General features: G+C 38.0%; 1 protein-coding gene across 9 annotated transcripts in view; it reads left to right on the top strand.

Annotated features, from left to right (window-relative positions):
* Positions 1-27,476, top strand: part of ATP11B (ATPase phospholipid transporting 11B (putative)) — a 63,899-nt gene that overhangs the window by 18,751 nt on the left and 17,672 nt on the right. For all 9 annotated transcript variants that reach the window (XR_009208199.1, XR_009208200.1, XM_058422003.1 and 6 more), the window contains exons 4-28: positions 288-368; positions 4,565-4,672; positions 4,822-4,950; positions 5,073-5,176; positions 6,376-6,423; positions 7,370-7,434; positions 7,989-8,070; positions 8,938-9,088; positions 11,050-11,247; positions 11,502-11,660; positions 11,960-12,132; positions 12,492-12,560; positions 13,498-13,571; positions 13,657-13,760; positions 13,917-14,098; positions 14,820-15,023; positions 15,289-15,442; positions 18,038-18,140; positions 18,379-18,524; positions 19,336-19,395; positions 19,675-19,802; positions 20,655-20,793; positions 24,035-24,100; positions 24,375-24,478; positions 25,118-25,283. Coding sequence is in view for 7 of the 9 variants with exons in the window: in XM_058422003.1 (XP_058277986.1) it covers positions 288-368; positions 4,565-4,672; positions 4,822-4,950; positions 5,073-5,176; positions 6,376-6,423; positions 7,370-7,434; positions 7,989-8,070; positions 8,938-9,088; positions 11,050-11,247; positions 11,502-11,660; positions 11,960-12,132; positions 12,492-12,560; positions 13,498-13,571; positions 13,657-13,760; positions 13,917-14,098; positions 14,820-15,023; positions 15,289-15,442; positions 18,038-18,140; positions 18,379-18,524; positions 19,336-19,395; positions 19,675-19,802; positions 20,655-20,793; positions 24,035-24,100; positions 24,375-24,478; positions 25,118-25,283 (2,997 nt within the window). In the remaining 2 variants the exon portion in view is untranslated. The remainder of the gene's footprint in view (positions 1-287; positions 369-4,564; positions 4,673-4,821; positions 4,951-5,072; positions 5,177-6,375; positions 6,424-7,369; positions 7,435-7,988; positions 8,071-8,937; positions 9,089-11,049; positions 11,248-11,501; positions 11,661-11,959; positions 12,133-12,491; positions 12,561-13,497; positions 13,572-13,656; positions 13,761-13,916; positions 14,099-14,819; positions 15,024-15,288; positions 15,443-18,037; positions 18,141-18,378; positions 18,525-19,335; positions 19,396-19,674; positions 19,803-20,654; positions 20,794-24,034; positions 24,101-24,374; positions 24,479-25,117; positions 25,284-27,476) is intronic.

The following is a 27,476-nucleotide window of genomic DNA, read 5'->3' as shown; positions in this document are numbered from 1 at the left end:
CCTTCCTTCTAGTAAGGACCCTTAAAATTGTCACATGCTTTACGAATGTGACTGAGGCTGCTCTACGCCCTAAAACATTTGTTTGCTTCATTATTGATATATTATTTAGTTGTCAGAAACAGAGTTTTGCTTGAGAAATTGTGCAGGAAATTCAGTAGAAATTATCACAAGTTATAATAAAGCATTTGGAAAATAGTTGTCATCTTGATTCATTTGTTGGGGTTTTTTTGAAAGTACAATTGTAAAAATGATCTTCGGACTAATTTTCATATTTTCTTTTCTTTTAGCTCATGATAGATACCCCTACCAGTCCTATTACCAGTGGATTGCCATTATTCTTTGTCATTACTGTTACAGCCATAAAACAGGTAAAGGGGAAAAATCTTGCAGCATGAAGTCCTGCTGAAGTAAAGTTACTTAACAGAGTCTGACTAGGCTAGCACTTAGATACTAAAAATACATAAAAATGGAGTAATTTTTAGAAACTGTTTTGGATTTAATGTTTCTAGTTAGATGCTTGAGCTTCAGCGTTTGGTTGGTTGTCAAGCACTCGGTGACTCACTGCAGTACCCTAAAATGGGCAGTGGATGACTGTCAGGCAGCATTTTTGTCTAAACATTACATGTCACTTGTTATCAGACCTTTTTCTGAAAGCTCCTCACTTATTCCTTTGGCACACCTCACTGCCTGTTAGAACCAGTCCTCCCCCATCACACCCTGAGAAAGAAGGTTGAGCAGTTGAAGCAGTGGTGCAGGATGTGTTTGTCAGTAGTTAAAAGGAAAATTTTGCCCTAAGGGGTATGTTTTATGTTGTAAAATGTATATTAACTGTGACCTTGTACCAGGTAAAAGCTCTGGTTTACAAAGCTCCTGGTCTTCTTTGGTTGCGTGAAACATTTTGGAGTGTTTCATAGCACTTGAAATAAGAAAAATCTTCTGAATTTAATAGAAATCTTGTTCAAGCACTATATTACATCCTATTGAGACCTAGAGCTTCTAGAATCAGAATGTAAAAATAAAAGAGAAAGGAAGGAAAAAACGTCTTCTGTTTTCTTTTCTTTTCTGTCCTTAAAAGCAAGGGGAGAAAGAGACAAGCTCATAAATAAAGAAGTGATGTGGATAAAAATTATAATCTCTTCTGCAGGGAGGTAATTTTCAGGAACTATCCTCTTCAAGGGGTTTGACAGTGCTGTTGGGAATAGATGCAGCCTTGCAACTGAAAAATAAGCAGGAGACTGTTTCAGAGCTGTAACTGGAATTTCAATTTGTCTTCTGTGCCAGAAAGACCCAAAGCCACCCAGAAATAGGGCAAAAGTAAAAATAGTTCTAGCTTTCAAGCAGATAGAGAGGTGTTTGGGACAGAGTGGTTCTTAATGCTGGAGTAATATTTGGACTGATATTTCATCTTTTTGCTGTGCAATTTGTATATGTAGAATGCCCTAATCCTATTCAATTGCAGTTGTTACCATCACCCCCAAAAACTCACATATTCAAAAACCGTAATCATAAGTAGGCAATGGATAATAAAACTGTGAACTAAGAGATTATGAAACATAGTTATAAATATTAGATCACTTTTTCCAGAAAGGAGTTGGACTTGTGTAAGTCTAAAATAGTCCAAAATAATCTTAACACCACCTTGCTTCCAGATGTCCAATCATATATTGGGAAATTTAACTCTCTTATCATCAGTGTCAAAGAACAGAGATTCTGTCATTCCTTCTGGAAGCTTCAAATCATTCATGACTTGCGAGGCATCAAGAGATTTTCTTGATGTCTCAATATCTCTGCAAGGGCTGCTGGAACCACCTAAACTGAACTAATGGACTCTCATGTTTCTCGTACCTGCTGCAAAGGAGGCAAGCAATATTCACAGGCTCTTATCTTGAAAGGACAATGAATTGTGCTGTTTCCAACAGGCTGCCCTCAGACAGGGAAGAAAGATAAATCTGTTGGAGTGCAGAGGGGAAAATCCCCAGTATTGCCTCAAAATCAGTTGCCATTTTCTCTAAACCAGAAGTGTAATAAGAAGCCAATTTTAAGGAAAGAACCTCATTTTGAAAGCTGTGGGTCACTGGTTCTTTACGAAGTTACATCAGGATAAATGTTAAATTATAAATTACTGTGCTATCAAAAGATGAAGCATTAATCATATGAAGGTTTGAGCAGCTTAGCATTGGCTGGAAAAAGTCCCCTGCCTTCCAGAAGACTGGTGAATGTGGTAGCTCTTGCAAGCCCCAGAACTCAGCCTTGTTTTAATCTCAGCCAAGGAGACAGAACTTTTTCTACTTGGAAGTGTAATTGCACCTAGGTCAGAAGAAGGACACATAAGACTGCAAAGTGATGCAGCTCATGCTGTGTCATTTTGTCCGTCTTGTTAGCCAGAGCACTTTGCTCCTTTTGCCTCTGAAGGTCTGTATGCTGTCCTCCAAGGAGTTCAAAGTTAGCAAATAAATTAAAACAAAACAAAAAGTTAAAAAAACCCAGATCAAAATACACCAAAATAAAGATATTCCCCAAGGAACTTTAGGAAACAGTGCATTTTAATAAGTTCATAGGTATTTAGCTGATGGAACACAGATGTTTACTTGACTGCCAGGTAATCTATAAACAACTACTTTGCAGGTTTTGGTTAACTATAGACCTAAACTGAGAATTAAAAACCTGGTACTATAAAATGCAGAACTTTTCTCAATTACATAGATGCAGTCATTTAAGCAGGACGTAAGAATATAATTTAATTGGGGGATTTTTAATCTTTTCTTGCAAGTAGGCAACATTCCCTGTATTCCTATTGCACCTTTCTTTTTTACTGTATTTTTCCGATGTTTTCAAGTGAGGATAAGGACCTTTCAAAAATGCCGCGGTAGGGAAATTTGGGGGGAATTTGAACTGACCACACTAAGTTGGCTCTTAAGAATTCCCTGGTGTGCGGTGTCACCCTTGTGTTGGAGGCAGGAGGTGTCAGATGGAGAAAGCGCTGAAATCTGTACTTTCTAAAGAAGGTAAATTTCCGTTCTTTGCCAAATGCCCACATTGCTCAGCTGTTCAGGTTTTTGAGACAAATGCCCCAAGGTTACTGGATGTTAGTTAAATCCTTGTTTTCTTCTGTCAGTCACCTTTAACAAGGAGCTGTAGGTATTGACTCTTGGTTTTTCATACTGCTTGGGAAAGATTCTTAAAAGAGTCATATTTAGGGACTTTAGGATTCTGATATCCCAGTATCTCTCCATAGCTGCTATTACTGCACACTTCTCAGTTATTGATTTTGAAGCATTTGGCATATGAAGCTATTTTCTTTTCCCCATCCCCCCTCTCTTTCATCTTTCTTTTCATACACAGGTAGTGCAGTTGTGCTGTCCTTGTTAATTTCTGCTAGTAACAGTGGAGATTTGTAGCGGTAGAGTCACAAAACTACTTTTAACATGCAAAATCCATCATCTAACTTTTCCTACAAACTCCAGTCAACCACAGAACTGCATCTGCATTAGTACTTCTTGTAGTATGACATTCATATAATGTTTGTAGGGTGAGTTGGGGAGTATGCCTGCTGTTTATTCTGTCTGCAGACTTCCAAGGAAACGTTTTTGACTCTTTCGCAGTTCTTACACCTACAGAAAAGCATTTTAGGAAGTCTGTTGTTGCAGATCAGTTGTAGAAGTCTTGACAGGTTGTAAGAGACAGTTGAACTTCCTGCATGATTGATCCATTTCCTGTGCTTGCTAGTGGGGTTTTCTAAACAGTACCTAGATTTGGGGATCAGAGATTATTATTATGTTATTATTATCATTTTTATTCTATTATGATCTAATGCTATTAGATTAAACAAGCCGTGGATTCATACTTGAGGAAAATAGGAGGGGAATAGTATACCTGGATTCACAGTCTTGAGTGTTTGTCCATTGCATGGGATAAAGGGTGCTTAGACAGATGTGAAGTGTCAGGTAGAAGAAAGCTGCTTAGTTTATCAATTAAGAGCTTAGTTGCTGTAGACTGTTCCATTAGGGCTCAAAAAACCCAAAAATCTTCTCAGTCATCTTCTGTTGCTGGACAGAGCCGATGTGTCAACAGCATGTCACACGGAATTAAATCTTGAGATTTCGTACATGGGCTATGGCAGTAACTATAAGAAATGGGATGTGGTATGACTTGAGAAAGTAATTTCAGTCTGTTACTTCTAAAAAAAAAAAGGAATCCACAAAGGAGCCTGAGGACTGACTGTTCCTGGTTTTGTGGTGTATTAATCCATATAAATCAAAGATTTTTTGAGTACTTGGTCATCTGATATACAGAAAATGTCACTGCCTGTTTGTTTTAAGAACATGGGACTGTTAAGTTTCTTCACTGCTTCAGCTACTTTATTTACCTTTACATGTTTGTGTTAAGTGACAAAATTAAGGGGTTCACAGGTTCTTGAGTAACAGCTGGAGCAGAAACTCAAGAGAGGTTAGTAACTGTATTCACACAATGCAGGAAGTAGTTTGAACATTTGCTTAGTAAATTAAATTTAATCTAGGTTTTAGTTTTCTTGCTTAAAAAGTAGATTTTTATGTGTTTTCCACAGGGCTATGAGGACTGGCTACGACATAAAGCAGACAATGAGGTCAACGGTGCTCCAGTTTATGTTGTTCGAAGTGGTGGCCTTGTGAAAACCAGATCTAAAAACATTCGGGTAAAGGACAAATTGAAAACTGTTTCTATTGCATAGCTACAACTCTTGTTTCATTGCTAATCATTGTGGTTTGGTGTGGTGACAATGCTGAATTGAGTTCTGCTCTTTAAACCTCTTTGTATCTTTCTGATCTGTGTTCACTTTGTTAGGTGGGGGACATTGTCAGAGTAGCCAAAGATGAGACTTTCCCTGTTGATCTGGTGCTCCTGTCGTCTGACCGGGCGGACGGTTCATGCCACGTTACCACTGCAAGTTTGGATGGAGAGACCAATCTTAAGGTCTGGGTTACTTCTGTGAAATAGAGCAGTTCATTTGTGGTGCCATTTTTTGTTCAGCCTGTTGAAATACCTGCCCTGCTGCCTGGATGTCCTGTAGTAACCCAATGGGCCCTGTTTTACAGACTCACGTTGCAGTCCCAGAAACAGCAGTGCTGCAGTCTGTTGCCAACCTGGACAAACTGGTAGCTGTTATAGAATGTCAGCAGCCAGAAGCAGATCTATACAGGTATCACTTTATTAGTAAATATTTTGAAATTAAATCAAAATGAGGTGTTTAATACTGAGAATGTTACAGTTCTTGCGAGGATTAAAATAGCTTCAGACATCTGCTCGAGTTTTAGGTTTTAATAATCGGCTTGTGTTTATACATATGTACTTACTGAAAGTTGCAAGTGACAAGTTAAACTTGAGTACTTGAGTAGTAAAGCATCCATTATAATATTTATCTTTTTTATTTTAATTCTGCACATTTCAGTTCTAATTGGTAAACTTGTTTTAGGATTTTTAAAGAATTAAATGGCTTACAGTCTGATTAGGCTAAAGAAAGTTCTGTAAGGTTCTGCCAGGAGATTTCAATATTATATAGGATATATTGAAATGGAATTGACTCAAGTCTAATTCTAAGGATATGTGTTGCTCATATTTATTTCGCATATGCTCCAGAAAAGATTTGAAGTCCATTCTTCAGCTGCAAAACTGTAGATTAAAAGCAGATATCCAAGTGTGCTATAACATCAGCAAGCAAGGTCATAGACTCTGTAAAGCAGCATCATGGGCAGCAAAAGTTATGTTCCCATCCAAGTTTCTTCTGAATTATATAATGGAAAATGTAGCTGTGAAGTAGTAGTTTCCAAAATCCAAGTATATTATCACAGCTGTTCTTAATTAAGCTTTGAGAAATATTAAGTTTTTTTAAAACTAAGATACTCAGTTTGACCAGATGTTCAAATGTTTGATAATTAGCAAATTAAAGTACAATCACTATAGAAGTTTGTCGCTGAAGTCATGCTAAATATGTGCCTGTCAGATTTTTGAAAGTGTAGTAGATTTGCTTTATTAAATGAGAAGTTATTATTTCTGGTGGATAATGTGCAAACTTACATTTGTTGAGCAATTATTTTTACTGAATCATCAAAAAGTCACAATCTGTTTTAAATTAATAGAAATATAATCTTTTGTCGTAATTAATCAGAGTTAATAAGCTTTCTCAAATGCCTATTCCTTTGAGGGATAAATGTTTCTGTTGCTAAATGTCTCTTGTAAAATTATTGCCAGTTTTGCCATATTGGTTTAGTTTGATTGTTAATAACAGTTGATTTATTTTTTACTTGTGAACCATTAATGACTTTTTCATAAATATAGAGAAGGTTTTTACATTTTTGAGTCTTTATGTAGCTACTTCTAAGACATATTCATCTTTCATAGATTTGTTGGAAGAATAACTGTAAGTCAACAAGCTGAAGAAATAGTACGGTGAGTAAAATTGTTATAAGATGATTACTTAGAACACGTGGAGGTGGTCAAAATCTTGACCCTCACAAGAGTTACTGTTGAATATATGAAAAAGGGAAGGTATTTTTACTGAAAGCATCAACTGCAGCTGCATACCTCAGATGGAGATGAGAAAAAATGAGCAAAAGAGGTTAATTACAGGCCAGTTTTACAGATTTAATACAAGAGTTCTGGAAAGCTTGGCTGTTGTGAAGCAGGTAATTTTTTAGCCTTGGTAGGCAGCTGCTAACTTTGTTGTTATTTGTTAATTAAAGCATCTGAAACAACTTCCACTGACATATTATCTATACTACAACATATCCCCTGTTATCAGAGGCACTGAGAAGAAGTTTTTGCAGTTGAAATTCCTAGAAATTCCTGGTTTAACAAAGCCTTTGCTACAAATTTGTAATTTTTGTATCTATTTCAAACTGGACTGTGCAGCTATGTGCTTACATCTGTCACAAGCAACACAACTGTGTGCACATAATCATGTGCCCACCACCTTCCTTGTGCAGTCACAGCAAATAACAAACACGCGTGCAAATATAGAAATAAAGATGTGAAGCCACTTACAGACTTCCATCTCGACGTCCTGGAAAGATTTCTGATTGCTGTGGGTTGGTCCCAACTACCAGCGAGGCATCCAAACAGCTGCTTGTTCAGTTCCCCCCACCACAGCAGGACAGGAGAGAAAACAGGAAGGGCAGGAGTGAGAAAGATCATTGTTGGAAATAAAGACATAGAAATCACTCACAAGATATTGCCAAATTTTCATAAATACTTAGCATTCAAGTTTAGTTATTTTATCTTGAAAATTGCACTGGGAGTTTATGGGGGATATGGGACAGCTTTGCATAGGAAACTGGATTTCAGTACTTCAGAACACAGCTGATATTTACATGCTGATATGTCTATTTCTTTTTAGACCTCTTGGGCCTGAAAGTCTCTTACTTCGTGGAGCAAGATTAAAAAACACTAAAGAAATATTTGGTTTGTAGACATCTAAATATTTAAAGAGTATTCTCTTCTTAAGGCATGTTGATGAACTGTGTTTTAATTCCACTTGCACTGAAGAAATTGTAAGAATCTTGCTGACTGTTACCTGAGGGGTTATGATTATAGATGAAAGTAATGATATTATGCTGAAGAACCTCTAAGGATATAAAGTTCCAGCTCTGCTCTGTGAAAATATTTGAAGTGGTTTGATAAAGGAATAACTTAACTTCAGTGGATAAATGACTGTTCTTACTGTTACCTATTGTTCAAGGCTTTCTCCTGAGATTTACCATGCTGATTTCCATAAAATACATATTGAAGAGCAGTACAGTCATAATAATGAGCAGTGTTAAAGTAGGTGTTGAAATTACTTCAGTAGTACTCTTCTGCTATAGAAGAGTCTTGCAAATAGTATAAAATACTGTCTTGTAGTAAACACAGAAGTAGTGCCACCTTTTGCTTTTATCCTGTATCTCTCAAAATGAAAAAAATCTGCAAATTGTACTTAGCAGAAAACAAAGTCTGACTCTTCCCTCCTTCCTTCCCAGGTGTTGCTGTGTATACAGGTATGGAGACAAAGATGGCATTAAATTACAAGAGTAAATCTCAGAAACGGTCAGCAGTAGAAAAGTATGTTTATTTTCTAATATCTCTCTTATTTGTAGAGCTTTAACTTAGTTTTTCCTGTCTAACCTTAAAACCCTGGTGGCCTCATCATTGAGTTATAGGCAAAGGGAAGAGATTGTAAACTGCCTTTGCTTCAATAGGAAACTATAAAGATAAAATCCATTTCTTGATACTTCATCCTTTAGTAGTGTACAAAGTGGAAGTACCCAAGCTTGCTCCTGATTGCAGGGTAGGTGTTACTATGATAGATATTTATATTGAATCTCATGATTTATTTTAAAAGGAAAAGGAGTTCTGATACATTACTAAAAATCTGAGAGAGCCCCCTGGCATTCTTGTGCAAATACATGGCTACATGCACACAACTGTGTGTAGCACAAGAGAAGTTCTGTCATCAAAGCAAGGGCACGAAGGATGGTCTGGCTGGTTACAGAACGAGAAGCAGGTGTGACTGTCCTTCATACCCTGGCCTGGGTTAAATGCTCAACTGCACGTGGCAGTGCTCTTCTAGCTGAGGAAAAGGTGCAGCCATGGGTTTGTGCTGTGCTTGTTTGTAGTGCCTGCACAGCCTTGCAAGCTCCTTGGGGAAAAAGGACTAGTGTGGGACTGCAGGTGTGACACAAGTCAGCTGTTGGGGTGTTCCTGCACCTTAATCTAGACTTCATATTGCTATGTAGAGAGTTTATCTTAGTCAGATGTAGAATTTCTTTCCCATTCTGTTGCCTGCTTGTCACATAGAAACTTTGTATCAAGCACAGGATACACTTTTTAAAAATGGTCCAAGTTTTTGATCAATTCATGTAACCACACTGTGTCAACAGATGAAGTAAACTGAAGCTTCTTGCTTTATTTTTTTTTGCCTCTTTATAGGTCCATGAATTCCTTTTTGATTATTTATCTAATAATCCTCCTCTTTGAAGCCATTCTGAGCACTATTTTAAAGTATGCATGGCAAGCTGAAGAGAAATGGGATGAGCCTTGGTATAATGAAAAAACAGAGCATGAAAGAAACAGCAGTAAGGTAACGTAGTTCTGCCCAGGTGCCCATCTGAGGAGCACTCCACCAATATACACTCAATGTCATGTATATTATGTCTCCATTCTGTGTGTAACCACCACATGATCCACTTGCAAGTCTCTTGTGATTTTTGAGTTAGTCCCATGTAGCCTCGCCATTGTGTAGAGATATTACTGGTTGGACTTTTTCTTCCTTTATGAAAAGATCAGACTTTTTGAAAACTTCGCTAGGACGTGTTTCTGATGGTCTGTGTTCAGTTTTTGTTCTTTAGGATGTCTTTTGTCAATTCTGTAAAGGAAAAGGGGAGGAGGGTGGCTGTTCTTGTATATGTTCTATTGCAGTGATTTCACAGTTCAGGAATTTTGTATGTTCTGTGATGTTGAGATGGTTTGGGCAATCTCATAAGGCTGTAATTTTGCTCAGGCTCCTGCTTGCCTGCTCAGTTCTTTTTAGAGATTGAAGGGATACTTTAAAGTGTCCCTCAAATATGTGGTTCTATAAAGTATCTCTTTTTTCAATTAGTCTGTATTTTTCTGTGTTCTCTTTAATTTTTGATTTCTGTATGAGTCTGCCTTTGTCCAAAGCAGTTAAGGAGCTTAATTTGAAATAATTGCTATACAAGTTAGTCGAGCCTGTGGAGCCTTTCAGTTCTGAATAGAGCAGGAATAAGTATTTCCTCAATCTTTCCGTTCCTTTGCCATCAGGAGTGTAGAGAGCCATGTGTGGTTCTGCAGTGTCATTCTCCTTCTGTCATATCATTGTTTTTCCATCTCCCATGTAGACTTCCACAATCTGCTTTGCATTTCTCAGCATGCTGACGTCCTTCCTTACTCAGAGTGCTTTTCCTGTCCATCTCCTCCTGTGCATGCAGATTGTTATTTCATTGCCACTGCTTGGAGAAACTCTCTAACTTATTTAAATAATTGTCACTAATTCTTTCAGGTGAATTACTGCTCTCACTTTCTATGTCTTTTCTGGTTTAGTTTGGAAGATCTCTTTAGGCACAGAACTTGCTGAGTTTTTGTCAGCTACTTTAATTATTTATTAAATACTTGCAGCAGCACTCCCTAAAGAGGAAGAACAGACATTATTTAGCTTTGCAAATTGTTGACTCCTTTTATGCTTCCTTTATTTAAAATTTTCTCCTGTACCAATATCTGGTGGAGTTAAAAGAGGTGGCCTGGTTTTTGTCATCTCTAATCTCCCTTGCTCAGTAGTCAAGTGTTGATAAGAGTCTTTCCAAAGTACAATTTAGATACTGAGTTTGTTGTGCAGATGAAAAAGAGACCGTAGTGTTGCATTTCAGGCTTAGTTAAAATTTTCATACCTAGTAAAAAGGAGTTTCTCTCCTGTCACATAGGTGTTTGCCTGAAATGTGTGTGTGGAACACAATGATTTCTTGAAGAGGCATAAAAGAAATCCACATGGTCCCTTTCTTTTCGTGTAGTCTGGATCACCCAAACCACTGGGGAATGCCAGCAGACAGAAACCCTCTTGACACTTTGCTGTCCTGAAACAACAGAGTACTTGCAGATTCCTCTGACAGCATGGAAAAATCATTTGTTTGCCATCACAATTTAGGGTTCCTTAGAAAAGCTTACATGAATGATGCTGTTTGATGGAACATTTGTTTTTTCAGACCAAACTCTTTCAGAGTTGGAAAACAGAATCACCATGACAGTTAATATTAATTGGCAGATGCAGTAGGGAGACAAAAATTAATGGACTTGTGAATTGAAACCTCCAGGCACAGCTTAAGGCAGACTTTTTGCATCAGTGTGAAGGCGTGTTACTGGGGCAACCTGCAGATGCCTGCAGGAGTGTTGTCTCTCTCGTGTGAACGTGGGACTTGGGCTTCTCTGGCTCTCCCAGTTTGTCATTTTTCATGCATACTGAAGCATAATTGAGTCACCATGTTTCACCTGATCACTGTGGTAATCTTCACGGTTTCTTTTCTCTTCTAGATCCTGAGATTTATTTCAGATTTCCTTGCTTTTCTGGTACTTTACAATTTTATCATACCCATTTCACTCTATGTGACTGTTGAGATGCAGAAATTTCTTGGATCTTTTTTTATTGGCTGGGATCTTGACCTCTACCATGAAGAAACAAACCAGAGAGCACAAGTAAACACTTCAGACCTCAATGAGGAATTGGGACAGGTAAAAAATAAGTTGTCTGTTGGGTTTTTTTAACCTATTTTCTATTTAGTTTTTAATACTAAAATTTGTTACTGAAGGGTTTTTATTACTTTTGATATGATTTCTGATTAATTTTAAAATAAAGCATAAAGGTGTGATGACAGAAGTTAAAATTCTTATATGATTAAAAAAGGTGTGAATTGCAAGTGTGAGTGGAGATTATTTTGTCTTTTTTTCTTCTAACAAGTTTGTTTTTTTGTTTTGTTTTACAAAAGGTAGAGTATGTGTTTACAGACAAAACTGGTACATTAACTGAAAATGAGATGCAGTTTCGGGAGTGCTCCATTAATGGCATAAAATACCAGGAGGTCAATGGCAAACTAACTCCAGAGGGATTTTCTGAAGATTCTCCAGATGGAAATAGGCATGGTTTGGTAAGGCTCTTTGGTTTTCCTACCAATAGTCATCCTAGATGGAAAGTGTTTTATTTCAGAGAATTATTCTTCTATCATTAGCATAAAAAAACCCCAACCCAAACATAAATCAGAATTTCTGAATAGTTTGTAGCTTTCAAGTGTCACTGAACAAATGATATTTATTAAACATGTTGAGATGTGATTATTTAACATGAAATGCTTGGCAGATTTGTAAGTTAAAACACATTTTTCCTGTACTGTGTTCAAAACTGAATTGATACATAAATGTTACAAATCAAGTGTTTTCTTTCTTCTAGGTGAAAGAGGAAGAGCTCTTCTTGAAAGCGGTTTGTCTGTGTCACACAGTGCAGATCAATGCAGATCAGACAGATGGTGCTGATGGTCCCTGGCATGCCAATGGAATAACATCCCCGCTGGAATATTACGCTTCTTCACCAGATGAGAAGGCTTTAGTGGAAGCTGCGAGCCGGTGAGCACTGCCAGGACTGCCTGACACAGGAACTGCCTGCAAGGGCAGCCTTAGAAACGGCTCAGGACACTGCTGAAGCCCAGGGCTTGGCACTGTCACCTCACTGGAAAACATTCAAATGTAAAATACACAACCCCCTAGGTGTATTATAAACTGTTGATTTAAAATATTTGTGAAAATACTTGAGAAATTGCAGTGGTCAGGGTATGCTGTGAATAAAATCTTAATTTTTCCTAGAAGCAGAGTATAGTAATGGGGTGTAAGAGTCTCTCCTTTTCTTCCCTGCCATCTTCCCCTCCCTTCAATAATAGGCATTATGTCTAAAGTGATAATTAAATGTATACTTTCTTTACTTTTAGGGTCGGAGTAGTATTTACTGGAATTAGCGGAGACAGTATGGAAGTAAAAAGTCTTGGAAAACCAGAGAGGTATTTGTTTTTTTTCCTTGATTATTTTGAAGGACAGAACAGTAGTGAAGATTAATGTAATGGCCTCCTCTTAATCCTCTCTGTTCATAAGCAAACCTTGCTTTTCCACAGCGTGCTCTGTTTAATGCTTTTCCCTTGATGTCTTCAAGACAGCTTGCATCTTATTCCTTACCAATTGTAGCTGAGATGCAAGAATTTTGTGTGAGTTACTCTGTGTAGGTGTGTGTTGTAACAGTTTGTATCTTTGCCCATTCCTCAAAGGTGGAGACTGTAGCAGGGTTGGAAAACTGAATTGCTTATTCAAGTCTTGTTTCAGCTCTAGAAATTCACAGAATCAGTCTCATCTGTACATAATCTAATTAGATATTTTAAACTTCCCCAAAATGAGTACAAATTATCAATAACTGTATATCTGCAGTATGCCATAACTCCTTTTACTCATTTGATCTGTGTCAGCTAGTTGGCAGTACTTTGAATTTAAATGTCTAAAATTAATTTTCTAAGCTGGTGGTAACATAACAAAAACTAATCCACTTACCAGGTCGCACACACTTTTTGACAGTCTGGATTTTTTACAGATTTCTCAGAAACAAAATGTAGTTTTCAAAGCTATACTTGAAGTAATGACAGAAGGATGAAGGAATAGATAGGAGCTGCTTGTAATCATGACATGTCAAGTTAGTATTCAGGAAGCCATTTTTGTTGGTAGAAGAACCTTTTATTCTTACAGAATGGAATTAAGCATATAAAACTGATAAAAAGCAATGAGCAGCGATTGTTGTTAAGCAATGGTAGCATTGCTTTCAGAGTTGCTGTACAAAAATGGCACTTTGAGGAAAGGTCTGTGGTGTAAGAGTCTATTTATAAGTAATTATCTTTGGAAATTTATTTCTAAAAATCTTTTTTTCCATTCCCTCCTTTAAAACACAAAATACAGGTATAAATTGCTTCATGTTCTGGAGTTCGATCCAAATCGCAGACGAATGAGTGTCATTGTCGAGAGTCCCTCAGGTAGGTGATCAGAAATTGCACAAGCAGCACTTGAGGACTTCTTAAACGGCATTATTTTTAATTTCAGTTCTATTTGACTTTGTAGGGGAGAAGCTTTTATTCACAAAAGGAGCAGAATCTTCCATTCTTCCTCGTAGTAAGAGTGGAGAAATAGATAAAACGAGGATACATGTGGATGAATTTGCTTTGGTGAGTGTACCTGCTTGCCCCACTCCCAGCCTCAGATGATCAGAAGAAAATTCATGCAGTATAAATTGTGACTTGAAGTGAAAAAATTGCTGGTGGTGCCTTCTTGTTACATCAGAGTCTTGTCTAGTCTGAATGTAGTCTTTTATTTTCCTGCAGAAAGGCCTAAGAACTTTGTGTGTGGCCTACAGAAGATTCACCCCTGAGGAGTACCAAGAAATTGGCAAACGCCTTCACGAGGCCAGGACTGCCTTACAGCAGCGGGAAGAGAGATTGGCAGATGTGTTCAACTTCATAGAAAGGGATCTGGAACTGCTTGGGGCTACAGGAGTAGAAGACAAGTATGCCATGGAGTTACTGCTATCTGCACACAAACCCAGCGAGTTTAGGATTTATACTTAAAATATGAAGTGTGCAAAGTTCTCCCACTATGACCCAAAGTCCTGTACTGTTCTTGTTTAGCGTATTTACCTTTGGATTGAGGCACATTCAAAACAGAACTTGTACCAAGTGGTTCTGTTATAATAACGGTGATGTACAGTGTCTTTCATCAGGAGAGAATTCACATGAAATGGAATAATTGCAGCAGATATTTCGTGTAACGGCAAATTCCTTGGGAAAGCTTCTGCACACAGCCCCTTTGCAAAGCATTCCCCTTCTGCTTGTGCTCTGTAGGTCCCAGGGTGTGTTGTACACTGAAGTGAGCACATGGGACATGAGAAGCTTTTCATGCACACAGCAGCCAGGATTTATTGTGGACTGGTTTAAAGCTTCTCAAATGCAGTGATGGTGCCTCGTTTAAATCAAAACATGCTTATTACAAATTTCTGATCCCTTAACAGGATTGAAGTTTAGGTTTTGTTTCATTCAAGGCTTTTGTTTTGTTGCTGGTAACAGAGTATCATCTGCCAGACTGTGGTTTTCTGAAAATACATGTAAGGTTGGAAAGGAAGACTTAACTCACCACGACAGTGGGGTTAAAGTACTAACATGGAGTTACAGTATGAGCTCTTTTGTTTATAAAGTGTTCAGTTGGTTATTTAAGATTTTTCTTGCTTCTAGACTGCAGGAGAAAGTCCAAGAAACTATAGAAGCCCTCAGGCTGGCTGGCATCAAAGTGTGGGTGCTCACTGGAGACAAGCACGAAACAGCTGTTAGCGTCAGTTTATCCTGTGGACACTTTCACAGAACCATGAACATCCTTGAGCTTGTGCAGCACAAGTCAGACAGTACCTGTGCAGAACAGCTGAGGCAGCTAGCCAAGAGGTAAAATACCTGAGATGTCACTGTCTCAGTGATGATCTTAGCTTGGGTTCATTTTTAAATTTTATGGCAGTCTCTTCGACGCATGTGCCAAACAAAGAAGTTGTCTTTAAAAAAATACTTATTAATATCATAACAGACTGGAAGAAATAGTCTGTCTGACAGATTAACTGCTTTGCTTATTGTCTGGCCAATAACATAGTTTATAGCAAAATTGGAATTTTACCATTAACACTGGTACAAAGTCAACATTTTTGTCCCCGAATAGAATAAAGGAAGACCATGTTATCCAGCATGGACTGGTAGTGGATGGGACCAGCCTCTCTCTTGCACTCAGGGAACATGAAAAGCTGTTCATGGAAGTTTGCAAAAACTGTTCTGCGGTGTTGTGCTGTCGCATGGCACCCCTTCAGAAAGCAAAGGTAAGTGACAATATAGTCTGGATTGCCAGGCAGAGATTTCTGAAATGCTTTGTTTGTTTGTCTGACCCTTTTTGTGATCTCTGAATCCTTGGTAAATTCTGATCTAGAGTAGTTTGCCCGGAAGTTTCTACATGTGTGTTTGAAAAATTGCAAGTGGATGGAGAGATCAAAATACTGCCAGAAGCTCATCTTTATTCTGCCTCTTGAATGTTCAGTAAGGCAGTAGCTCTCCTGATCTCCTGCATGCTTTTGCCTTAGCTGCTCCATCGCTTCTCCAAACCAAAAAAACTACATTGAAAATTCATGGACCTGTAAGGAGAAACTGTGCTTCTCTAAATATTTTAAAAATACCCAAGTTTGAGGGAGAAATAAAAGGGAATGGAAGCCAAGGCCTAGTCTCCAGGAAAAGTTTGCCTTGGTATTCTCTTCTAATAGCATTTTTTCTTCATGTTGGATGAGATTCAAATTCTTTTTTTTTTTTTTTTTTTTTTTTTTTTTACTCCAGAAAGCAAAGCTCTGAAGGACTGTAATATTCTTTCCTTTTGAAATTTTCTCTTTGTGAAAAGACATCTCTTTACCTTAAAGCACAACAACTAGGAAACCCTTCTGTGAGGAATTAGATGTTCCAGAGGCAGGCGGTCTGGAGTTTGGACGTCACTCTTCCTGCCAGAATTCTCATGCAGTCTTTGGAATCACTTCAGTATAGAACTGTTCACTTGGTATAGTGATAGTTTCAGTAAAACGTTGAAAGGAAGTTGTAGCTACACTGAGTAAACCAATCTGTAGGGTATGTCCACTCTGTACATTCTTTTAACTGGAATTTTTGCCATCCTCTCTCTTGAAGGTGCAGTTATTTGTCAGTGTCATGTCCTTGTTCTTCGTCATTTAATTTGATTTATAATGTTTTGTACTGCTTTCCTTAATTCCTCTCCTCACCAGCAGATAATGGAGATTATTTCCTGTCTTGAGTCATGAAGTACAGTAAAATGTAGCTTTGATTGCAGTGAATTTTTAATTTCAAACATCGAAGTATATAAATCACCAAGACAAATACTATACAACATGAGGGATAGGGAAGGAAATTCAGGGCAGTTTAGTCTAGTCTTGCACATTATTTTTTGCTGTAGGCAACCTTTTTGTGAGGTTTATTCCAAGATTAGGCTGGAACTCAGCTTAATATTTCCTGCATCTTTAATTATAATGCATGTTAATGTATGGTTAGCAGTCTCACTACTCATTTTAGTACGTTTTATGACTCAAAACCGTTTTCAAACATCATCATGTCAGTCATTTGGAGCTGCTGCTGACTGCTGCTGCTAAAATTTGCCGGAGGATTTGTGTTGACCTTTTCAACGTAGATGTTTGTCTGTCCAAATTCCTCAGGCCTTGGGCATCTCAAGAGGACTGATCTGGGTGACATCCTGCAGCCTTGTTACCTCTCTAAGGCTGCTTCCTAGGATCTAATGCTAAATGTACTTGAAACGATTACCCCTTAGGAATGGGGAACCTTTAAACTTGACTATTAAATACCTGCAATTGGGAAATGTATTCCTACAATCAGGTGGATTTCTCTGAGCTGTGGACTGTTTAATCACTGTTGCATTCCTTGTGTGAAGTGAATTCCCACTCCTGTGAATCGATGCCCTGACACTGCTGGCTACAATTCAATTACTCCAATACAGGTTTTTTTGTGTCTAACCTCATGCAGTTGCTCTGTTGATATTTCCACTTTGGGGTTTCTGGAACTTGAGGGGGAAAATGTTTTTCCATACATACTTATTTTCTTTGGTTTGGAAAATCTCTTGAGATCTGCCTTCATGCCTTTACCTGCAGCGCATTTACAACTGAGTTAATGAAGCTTCTACTTTAACCTAGAGCTCTGTGGGAGGTTAATGAATCACTAATTCTCCTTAACCAAAATCCTCATCTAAGTGACTCCTCTGTATTTAGAGTATTATTGACACTTATATTGAAAATCTGATATCACTGCTCTTCTTCTGAGTATTTTAGGGTCTTGCATGTCAACAGTTTTTTCCCTCATTCTGTCATATCTTCTTCTGTTCCTTTGTCAGTTGAGAATACCCCTCGGTGATAATGAAGTTGCTTTAGAAAGAAGCTATTTTCCTTAATAACAGCATATTGATCTTCTAGCTAATGCATTTGCTTTTTCAAATTCTTCTTTAACCTGTATTAGTTCAGTTAATTATAAATATGAAGAATCTGGGTTATGAAAGGGTTTTAAATCTGTATTACTCCACAACTAAATTTTCAGTTCCAAATTTTACTTGACTTTGTTTTGTATGATAAAGCACCAAACTAAGCTGTAAAAGAAGATTGAAATGAGAACAGGAAAATAGGCTCAAGGCAGATATAATATTTAAATCAGGCTTATGCTCCAAGACAGGCAGGATCTCTAAAGCAGGAATTGATGTATGCATGTGATGTGCCAGAGCTGGTTTTTTACCCAAACATGCATGTCCATAAAGCATATCCATTACATCTCCAGAGAGGTAGCTAACTGAGATACTTGGGAACTGATGACATGGTTTGGAGGTAGACTGTCTAATCTGAAAGTGTTTCATTTTCTTTTTCCAGGTGGTTCGACTGTTAAAAACCTCTCCAGAGAAGCCCATAACGTTAGCGATCGGAGATGGTGCTAATGATGTGAGCATGATCCAGGAGGCACATGTTGGCATAGGTAACTCCCTCCTGTCTCCAGCAACTGGGGCTTCTTTATTTGAATCAGCATCAAATGAGCAGCTCCTTTAGTTAAGTGTGAGGAATAATATCTTCCTTTGCAACAGAAAGCTGCTGAAGCCCTTACAGTGTTGAAGTGCAGGAAAACAGATCTGTAGCTTCAGCTGTATGTTGTTTTTTTAAACTTCAGTTTTTGTTATACTTAACCTGTTTTGTGTTTTGTTTCCCAAACATTGCAGGAATCATGGGCAAGGAAGGAAGGCAAGCTGTAAGAAATAGTGACTATGCAATAGCACGGTTTAAATTCCTCTCCAAGTTGCTTTTTGTTCATGGGCACTTTTACTATATTAGAATAGCAACCCTTGTACAGTACTTTTTTTATAAGGTGAGTTCCCAGCAAGAAATTTATTTCAGATCTGAGATTTTTGTTGATATCAGGTTAAATATCTCTGTTTCAACATGTTTTCTGGGCTTCTTTGTGTTATATTTTACAACCAAATGTAGTTAAACTGTGAAATTGTTTAGTCTTTCCACCTAGAAATAGGTCATAAATACCACAGTGAGTTTGTCTAGGCTAAGAGGCTGATGTGTTTATTTTCTCAAGGCAGGGTTGTTGTTTGGTTGGTTGGGGTTCTTTTGTTTTTGGTTTTTTTTTTTTTTACTTGTTCATCAGTTTTCATAACAAATCAAAACTCACTGTATTTATTGAATTTTGTCTGGGATTTCAGCTTTGGCTCCCAAGTCCCTTTTGAAGTTGTTTTCTTTCATTTAAAGGCAATACCATGGTGTTACATTTTGGGTTCTGCTTTGTTTGCTTCCATGCAATAAATGCACGTGTGCTGGGCACAGCCTTCTTGAATAAAATGTGGAATCTATTCTGCAAAGAAATTCTTAAAAAGAAACTGAAGGGGAGCATGAATGGGTTTCTTCTACTTAAATACTACTTGGACTCCTGTAGTGAGATGTGCTTCTCAAGCACAAATAGTTAAGTTCATACTTTTCAGGTTTGTTGTCTCAAAGGACAAACAAAATATCCTCTCAAGCAAAGCATCTTCTTTGCTTTGCCAAGTAAAATGCTGAAATGGTTCGTGCTCTTCTTGTGTATTTTTACCGGCTTGTAAGAGTTAACAATTTCTTTTAGGGCTGTGAGGCATGTACTAAGGATTAATTATTTCCTTCACTTCTCTTTATTTCAGAATGTGTGCTTTATTACACCACAATTTTTATATCAGTTCTTCTGTTTGTTTTCACAACAAGTAAGTATTGCATGCGTGACATCTTGTCTGTGAAACACTTGAGGTACAGAATTAAGAAAATAGGAAAGAGTGACACAAGGAGCAGTAGAGATATTACACTTAGCAAATACCCAGCTTCATTTTCTGTATTTGATAGCTGTTGTTATTAGATTGTTTTGTGAGTGCAGCTGTTTTCCTAACTAGCAAATTCACGTAACTCATCAGTTGTTGCTGCTATAAGTGTGCTAATAAATCTTCATAAATTCCAAGGCATAAAATGCTTTTTGCTTTCCTTTGCAGACGCTCTATGACAGTGTATACCTGACTTTGTACAATATTTGTTTCACTTCCCTGCCTGTCCTCATCTACAGTCTTTTTGAGCAGCATGTGCACCCGCATGTATTGCAGAGTAAACCTGTGCTCTACAGGTACGTATGTCCTGCATCAGCTCCCACAGGGGCACATCTTGTACAGCAGCAGTGACATCTGCACAGCTCTGAACTTGATATTTGTACAGTTTGTACAGTTATTATCTGTAATTTAGGCATTTTTAGTAGCTATCTTGATGAGGGAGAATTGGAGCTACATACTTCTCATCCTAAAAGTTAATTTAAGGGAGTATTTTAAGAGAAGTGTCTTTTTATGTCAGCCGTGTTACAAGTGAAAAGCACTGAGCACTTGGTCAGCTCGCATGATTGGCAGCCTTCTCCTCCATTACATGTAGGAGGTGAAAGTCACTCAGACAGGAGAGTGGAAAAACTAGGACACCATGGTTAGGGGAATCACCACAAAAATCCTTTCCTAAGAGGAGGAGTGACTGTAGAATTAGACGTCCTCCCAGTGGTAGCATGTTGCACTGCATACTGCTTTTTGGTGAAGAAAGTAGGTATTTTTGTAAAAAAGAGATATCTTCTCTCAGATGTTTCTCATTTTGTAAAGTTCTTTTAACCAGAGCAAGGGGTAAGTATCAGGAGATCTGGCTTTTTCTTCCTCTTGCAGTTCCACCTCCAGGGACAAGAATTCTAGTTTGTGCTATTCTGAATTTGACCCATTAGAGACCCTGGCCATTGGTGACTGCTCCTTGAAGCAGAGCCAAGTCATGAGAGCTCAGAGTTCTTTCTTTGCCCATGATTTATGTATATTTTTCGTATGTCAGCATTTGTTAAACTTGTCTCAGTGCAGCTGAAAGTTCTATTTATTCAAAGCAGTAGCAGTCATGCAGTGTGGATAGCTGATGGTTATGGACAGTAGGAAATCCAAAATCTGTTTTATTTCTGCAGAGACATCAGTAAAAATGCCCATCTGGGGTTTAAACCATTTCTTTACTGGACCATCTTGGGCTTCTTTCATGCATTTGTTTTCTTTTATGGCTCGTATCTTCTAATGGGAGAAGACACCTCTCTGCTGGGAAATGGCCAGGTACAGTATCCTAAGTGTTATTCTACCGCTGTGTTTTTGGCAGTATTTCTTCATGCTTTTTTGAAAAATCCTCCTGTGTCTGAAAAATTTTGGTTTTATGAACAATTATCAAAGATTCTTTGTCAGCATTTGTGTTTGCTCTCAAGAGTAACATTTCTTAGCATGGAAACTGTAAGGTGTTGTCAGAAAGCATATGTCCCTGAAGAACATATCTTTCAAGAGAAAAGATGTATCGTGGTTGTCTTAGACTTTGTTTGTATTTTGTTTTTGTCAAAATCCTATTTCAGAATGTCAGCAAACAAGGATTTATAATCATTCATTCAAAAATCATTTTGAATTGGACTTAATTGCAATGTCAAGCAATGGCTTCTCTTCGGTAACTGTTATAAAGTTAGGCTGAAAGTTGACAGAAGTCTTAAAGCTTCTCCTGAAAATATATTATTATAATTACTCAGATTTTTTGTTTTAATTTAGTGGTGCAAGCTGCTTTTAAATTATGCTTTTTATTCAATAAATATTTTTAAAGCCAAAACTTAATGAAATCATCGTACACTAATTTGACATTTTCTATTTTAAAGATGTTAAAGTTCACAGGAAGAATCATTTACAAAAAAACCTCTAAAGCTTTAATGAAACTATTACAAGTCTGTTTCCCTATCTCCCCAGGTTCTGAGTTAGTTAACTCAATTTAGAACAATTAGATACTGATTTTTCCCTCGTTAAACATGGGTAGTAATGGAAAAATACATTTGCTTCTCATTATGCCATTCTTAATACTGGCATGAAGAACTTGCCAATTCTCATAGTGCTTGGCAGAGTTGCAAGTTATGGCACAAGGGACAAAAGCAGCATCCTGCTGAATTCCCAGCGTCACCAGGTGCCAGGGAGTGGTCGTGAGCTCAGGAGGTTTAGTCAGAGCTGCAGTGACGGACAGAGAGGGGACAGAATGGTCCTGAGGGGCTGCAGGCAGAGCTGGGGGGTGGCAGCAGAGGGAGGAGCAGTGAAGGGCGTGGTGCAGCCACCTGGAGCACCCATTCCATCATCAGATGTTTGATAAGAATGTTAAAATAGTTGTGCTTTAGACTAAACTGTCTCTTTCCGGCTGAGGCATGAGTGTGTCCTCTCTTGTCGTTTGTTACAAGCTGTGGGATTTGAAGTTCTTGTGAGCTGGTAAAGGTCCTTCAGGACTCTTGTAATGAGGTAATTTTAGACTATGAATCAGTGTGTGTGTGGTGCATCCATCTTCAGCTGTCAAAGCACTTCACTTCAGAATTGCTTAGTGAAGGTCCACAGGGCAGGAAGAGACTTCTTCCATTGTATTTGGTAACAATTGTTTGGTTTGGGAAATTGGCAGCTGCCATTTAGCTTCTTACGTGATATGACTTCAAATAAATTCTAGGACTTTTCTGGGTTTTAGTTACTCTGCCTCTCTGTGTTTGCTAAAAGATGGTGATTAGAACTAGTAGAACTGTGTTGCAGTGAAATATCTGTGTTGCATAGTTGCAAATTTTACGTGTGCCTGGAAAAGCCAAAATTAAGGGCAAGAGGATTTTGTGCACTGCTGCAGTGCTTTTTTAAAGTCCTCAAGAAGTGATCCCCTCTACAGATCTGTGGTACAGGGTAGTGGTAGTGCAAGGCCTCACGTTTCTGTTCCAAGTTCTCAGTTCAGAGCACAGCAGAATAGAAGAGATTGTAAATAATTTGTTAACACTGGTGCTTTGGGATTACCTCAACACATTGTGCAACTGCTTGATCTTTTAGTTCTTTTTTCTCCCCCCTTTTTCATGCTGTGCATGTCGTCAGATATTGAAACCTAACAGGCAAATGGTAAGAGTTTAGAAGAGGAGGAGATACAAAATATTGTATCTGTTACTTCATAGGATTAAAGGATGCAGCATCCACGGTGTAAATGTGTTCAAAAATAAAATGGTGGCAAGAAGCTGTTTGTGTTTTGCATTCTAACTCTGTGACCACTGAGAGCAGTGTTAGCAAAGACACTTTTTTTCACAGGTCACTCAGGAGAAGTTTAATTTTACTTCTAAGATGAATATTGCAGCAGTTAACAACAAGTACATTACTTGTTAACCGTGACTGTTGGTAGGACAAGTAAATCCAAGGCTTCGAGAAGGCATATTATCACAAAGATCTTTAAAATTATCAGAAAATCCAGACTCACAGCTGCCTCAGTTTTGTACCTTTTGTATAGATGAGAGAAGCAGTTGTGAGATCTGTCCTCAGGCTGTTGGGATGTTTTTTGTCAGAGCTCTGCAACAAGAACTACAACTGTGTGAATCCCAGTTCCGTGCCCCTGTGCTGTCCTGACACATCAGCTCTAGGATGTCCCTGGTTGCCTGTCTGCATGTGGTTCCTTCCTCCCTGCTTGCTTAGTGTGCTGCCAGTAAACACGGAGTTGAGGATTTGGTCATTGTTCAGTTTGTCAGTGGCAAAAGCAGCTGCAAAACAGCAACATCTTCCCTGTGATCCCCCAGCCAGTTCCAGGCTGGACCTGGTGTAGAAAGCAGCCCTGAGTAGCATGTGTGTAGATAGATACAACCTCAGCATCCCTGCTTGGTTGTCAGAGCTGAGATTTTATTGTTGTAGACCTTGTTCAGAGTTTTGATAGTTTAATTTATGTGCACAGGAGAATACGAAAGTGACAGATTCCAGTGTTTCAGAATTAGCGCTTAATTTTGTGTTTATTAGCCTTGAAACAAAGTGTCTTTTCCTTAGAATTTTCTCTGTAAAATACAATGGCACCATTATTTTTGAATTGTAGAATTGTGCTTGGGGTTAAAAGTGAACCTTCATTTGATGCTGCATGTGTAAAATTAGCTGGAAGTGTTTAAACTCGAAAGTGTTTTGCTCTTAAAGTGAATACCTTCCACCCAATATTTCCTTTTATTGGACGCTTATAATTATTGATCAAATTGGCATCTTCATTTTACTATCATTTCATATTACTGGTTTGGGCTTTTTTTTTTTTTTTTTTTCATGTAGCCTTTGTGGTGATTTATTTTGAAGCAAGAAGAAAGATGACTTGTGGGTTGTTAATTTTGCTCTTATCATAACCTGTATTTTTTTCTAGTAGTATGCTGTATCCTCCTTGCTTTTTTCATGACGATTACTTGTCACAAGTTTATGTCTTACTTCTTTAGTGTAGCTGACTTGAGAAGAATTTAACTGTGAATGCTCTTAACTGATGTTTTTTTCTTCCATGGTTTTTGCCTTGCCGTTTTCTTAGATGTTTGGGAACTGGACATTTGGTACTTTGGTCTTCACCGTTATGGTTATAACTGTTACGATGAAGGTACGGTATCACACTCTGGGTTTGGATGCATAGGCAAATACGTAATAAAGCAGTAATTTAAAATTGATTCCAAAGTTACTGATTCTTGAGGGTTCCAGACAAGTGACTTTTATGTTTAGTTTCAACAGTGCTTGAAATTTTTCTTTAGTTATTGTGTGTTACAACAACATTTAGTGTTTGGGATGGTAGCTAATAAATGTGTTCTGACTGGTATTTATCATTTTCTGTGAACTGGGTGGAAAACAGAAGCTCACTGAAGTTATCTCTGTTTCAGATGGCACTAGAAACTCACTTCTGGACATGGATAAACCATTTTGTTACTTGGGGATCCATTGTATTTTATTTCATATTCTCCTTGTTTTATGGGGGAATTATCTGGTAAGTGGTTTTTCACCCATTTTTATCACATGTAACATAGATGAAGCTAAAAAACACTGAAATATTATGTTCTACCATCTTGCTCTCAATTTGTGGAAAATTGAGGAAAACTCAACAGGTTTGTGGAAAAAACATTTTAAATCTAGACTGGCCACTTGCTTTTGGTGATTCTTTGGAACATTTAAGAAGCGCTGCTGTGCAGTCCTGTGCTCAAGGACACACAGTAGCTGTCTCTGACAGCCTGTAACTATAAAGGCATTTCTAAGCAAAAATAGGTTCCCAGAGGTGCTATGTAATAGGTAAATAATTGCAACAGAAATAAAGATGCTGGGGTTTGAATCAGTGAAGTATTTTTGTTTGTAGTTTGGAGTCTGGAGAGATAGAGTGGTGATTGTTTCTCTGCAACACAATTTAAATCAAATCCTTTTTGTCCAGAGTTCAGCACCCTCTTTCCCTGGAGCTCATTTGCAGGTCAGGTCCATCAGGTTGTTGACTTTCACATGGACATGGTGCAGTTGTGACTCTGCATCCTGAGTCTCTCTGCCTGATGGAAAATAAGGTACACTTGAGACAGCCTGTGCTGTACTTTTGTTCCTTTAAGTTCTTTTTTAGTAATTGCCGCTTCTTTTAACTTTTCAGGCCATTTTTACATACCCAGGACATGTACTTTGTATTTGTTCAACTGTTGTCAAGTGGTTCTGCTTGGTTTGCCATAATCCTCATAGTAGTTGCTTGTTTGTTTATTGATGTTGTGAAGAAAGTGCTGTACAGACATCTGCAACCAACAAGTACTGAAAAAGCTCAGGTAATGTTATGCTTTCGTATCCAACTCCACCAGTAGTTACCCTCTTACACTGCTGTCATGCTTAATGCAGAGAAGTGTTCTCATTTTGAAATACACTCGTTAATTTAAAATTATGAAAGTGAGGACACCATTTTACAAGGCAGTAATGTTTATATTTAGTAATTGTTAATAAAAAGAATAGAATTATTTATGAAGGGGTCACTCAGTCTTTTGCATGTCAGCTTACATCTGTATGAAAGGATCATACTGTGCATTTTTATGCTGCTTTACAGATGGTAACTCACTTTTTGTCTAGGTATTAGAAGTATTAGAAGCTACTGCTATAATTGGCACTGAATAGTTCTTAAAATATGATGGAAACAATAATTTCTAAAATTACTTTAGTAAAACTTGTTTTAATTAGTATTTCTTAAATCTTAGTCATTTCATAGGTTATGCATTTGATTGTTGGTTCTGTAATTAAAGCTAATTACCCATGTGGCAGTTACAGATTCATAGACAAGGTCTAAAGTTATGCTGTGGTAATGGAATGTCCCTTCTGCCTGACACAGGCTACAAAAAATCTTTTAAACCATTCTGGTGAGATTAGACTGTCTTTTAGGTAAATATCTCATCTCAGAGCGTTTTCTTCTTTTTAGAGAGTTACGGAGAAGTCATCCTGCCCTATTGTTCTAACAGTGACTGTCTGTCTCTCCGGTTTCAGTTTTCAATGTTTTATCTTTTTATACTACTTGTGCTAAACTGAGAAGGCTTCTATTACAGTGTTTGTTCTATTCACAGTTAGCTTTGTGATCAAGTTAATTTTAGCACTGATAGGTAGATTGGACTCACATCTTCAGTCAAAAGAGGTTGTATTAGAATCTTCTCATCATTCCTGTGTTTCTCCTGTAATTTTCACCCTTCTTCAACCTCATCTTGAATATTGGATTTCACCAGTGGATGCAACATTCCAGCACAGCAGACATCAGTGCCAAGTATGGAATAATGAGTCCCCGGCTACATTCAGATTACAGAATAACATCCATCAATAACCTGTTGTCTTCTGCATCTTCTACAGGTCTGCAGGTGGTGATGTTGCTTTCTTTCAACCAATTGATGAGAGATCACTTAGCACAGGGCCAAAAATAGTGGAAGTGAATGAAGAACCCAGCTGACAGAGCTATCCCATGCCCAGTTATGGTCTGAAACCTCTTAGCAGCTTTCTGTCCACCTGTGTGCCAAATGGATTTTGTGGTGTCCTTATTGCTTAATGCAAGTGGCACTGAGCTCCTGACTGCACTGATCAGTGCTGGTATCTTTAGCATCTAACCTTGTAATTACTTTGATGGAAGTGCACATTGATTTCCTTAAATGATATTACCCTTCTAATTTGTGTGTTTAAAAAAAAAATCCATGTGAGATATTTCCTTAATTTGCCTAGGATCAACATCATGCTGAGAAGCTGGCTGCTAGCCAAAATATCCCACTAGTCTCTTTCCAAAACTGGAATATTGGCTGCTTTTTCCTGCCTTGGAATTTAGTAGCTTAAAGCTGAGGTAAATAACCTCTGGCTTTCCTAGGGCTGTTCAGCTAGGCCTGGTAAGAATCTGGATTGCACATTACTGCACTTCTTGGATTAGAGTGTCTTCAGGTAATGATACTTAAACATCTATTTTTCTGCCTTCAAAAACTAGTGGCAATATTTATCAAGCACTCTCTTTCCTTCTTTTCTGTACATCACTTGTTGCTGCCTGGCACGGTATTTGTGTGGTTCTTGAGGTTTTTCATGTTCTTGAAGTGCTTGAATTAAAACCCAAAAAGCCACATGGATTTTCCTGCCTTTATCCATATACTTCCTGCTGCATTCTCTTGCTTTAGAGAATTTTTGGGTTCAGTTTAATGTCATTACAGCTGGGCAGTCAAGGACACAGTAGGACTTTTTATTTTTAAGAAGGAATCTTGATGAATATCTAACAGCTTTCCTGTGGCTATAGCTTATTTTCTGGCCATGGGGATTTTGCTTTGTGCATCTTTATTAGTTATGTTTTTCCTTATTTGCTTTCTACTTTGCGTTTGACAGAGTCAGCACTGGGGTCTCTGTTTACCAAAATAGTGTCATTTCTCTGAAAATTCTTAATTCCTGATGCTGCAAAATCAAGGTATCTGAAATTGGATTTGACCAGAAATTCTTCAGCAGCCATCCAGTGGTTTCAC

The sequence above is a fragment of the Hirundo rustica genome, chromosome 10 (genome assembly GCF_015227805.2).
Source record: "Hirundo rustica isolate bHirRus1 chromosome 10, bHirRus1.pri.v3, whole genome shotgun sequence".
Lineage (NCBI taxonomy): Eukaryota > Metazoa > Chordata > Aves > Passeriformes > Hirundinidae > Hirundo > Hirundo rustica.
Note: the sequence above shows the minus strand (reverse complement) of the source record. Positions and strands in the feature narration are given on the sequence as shown.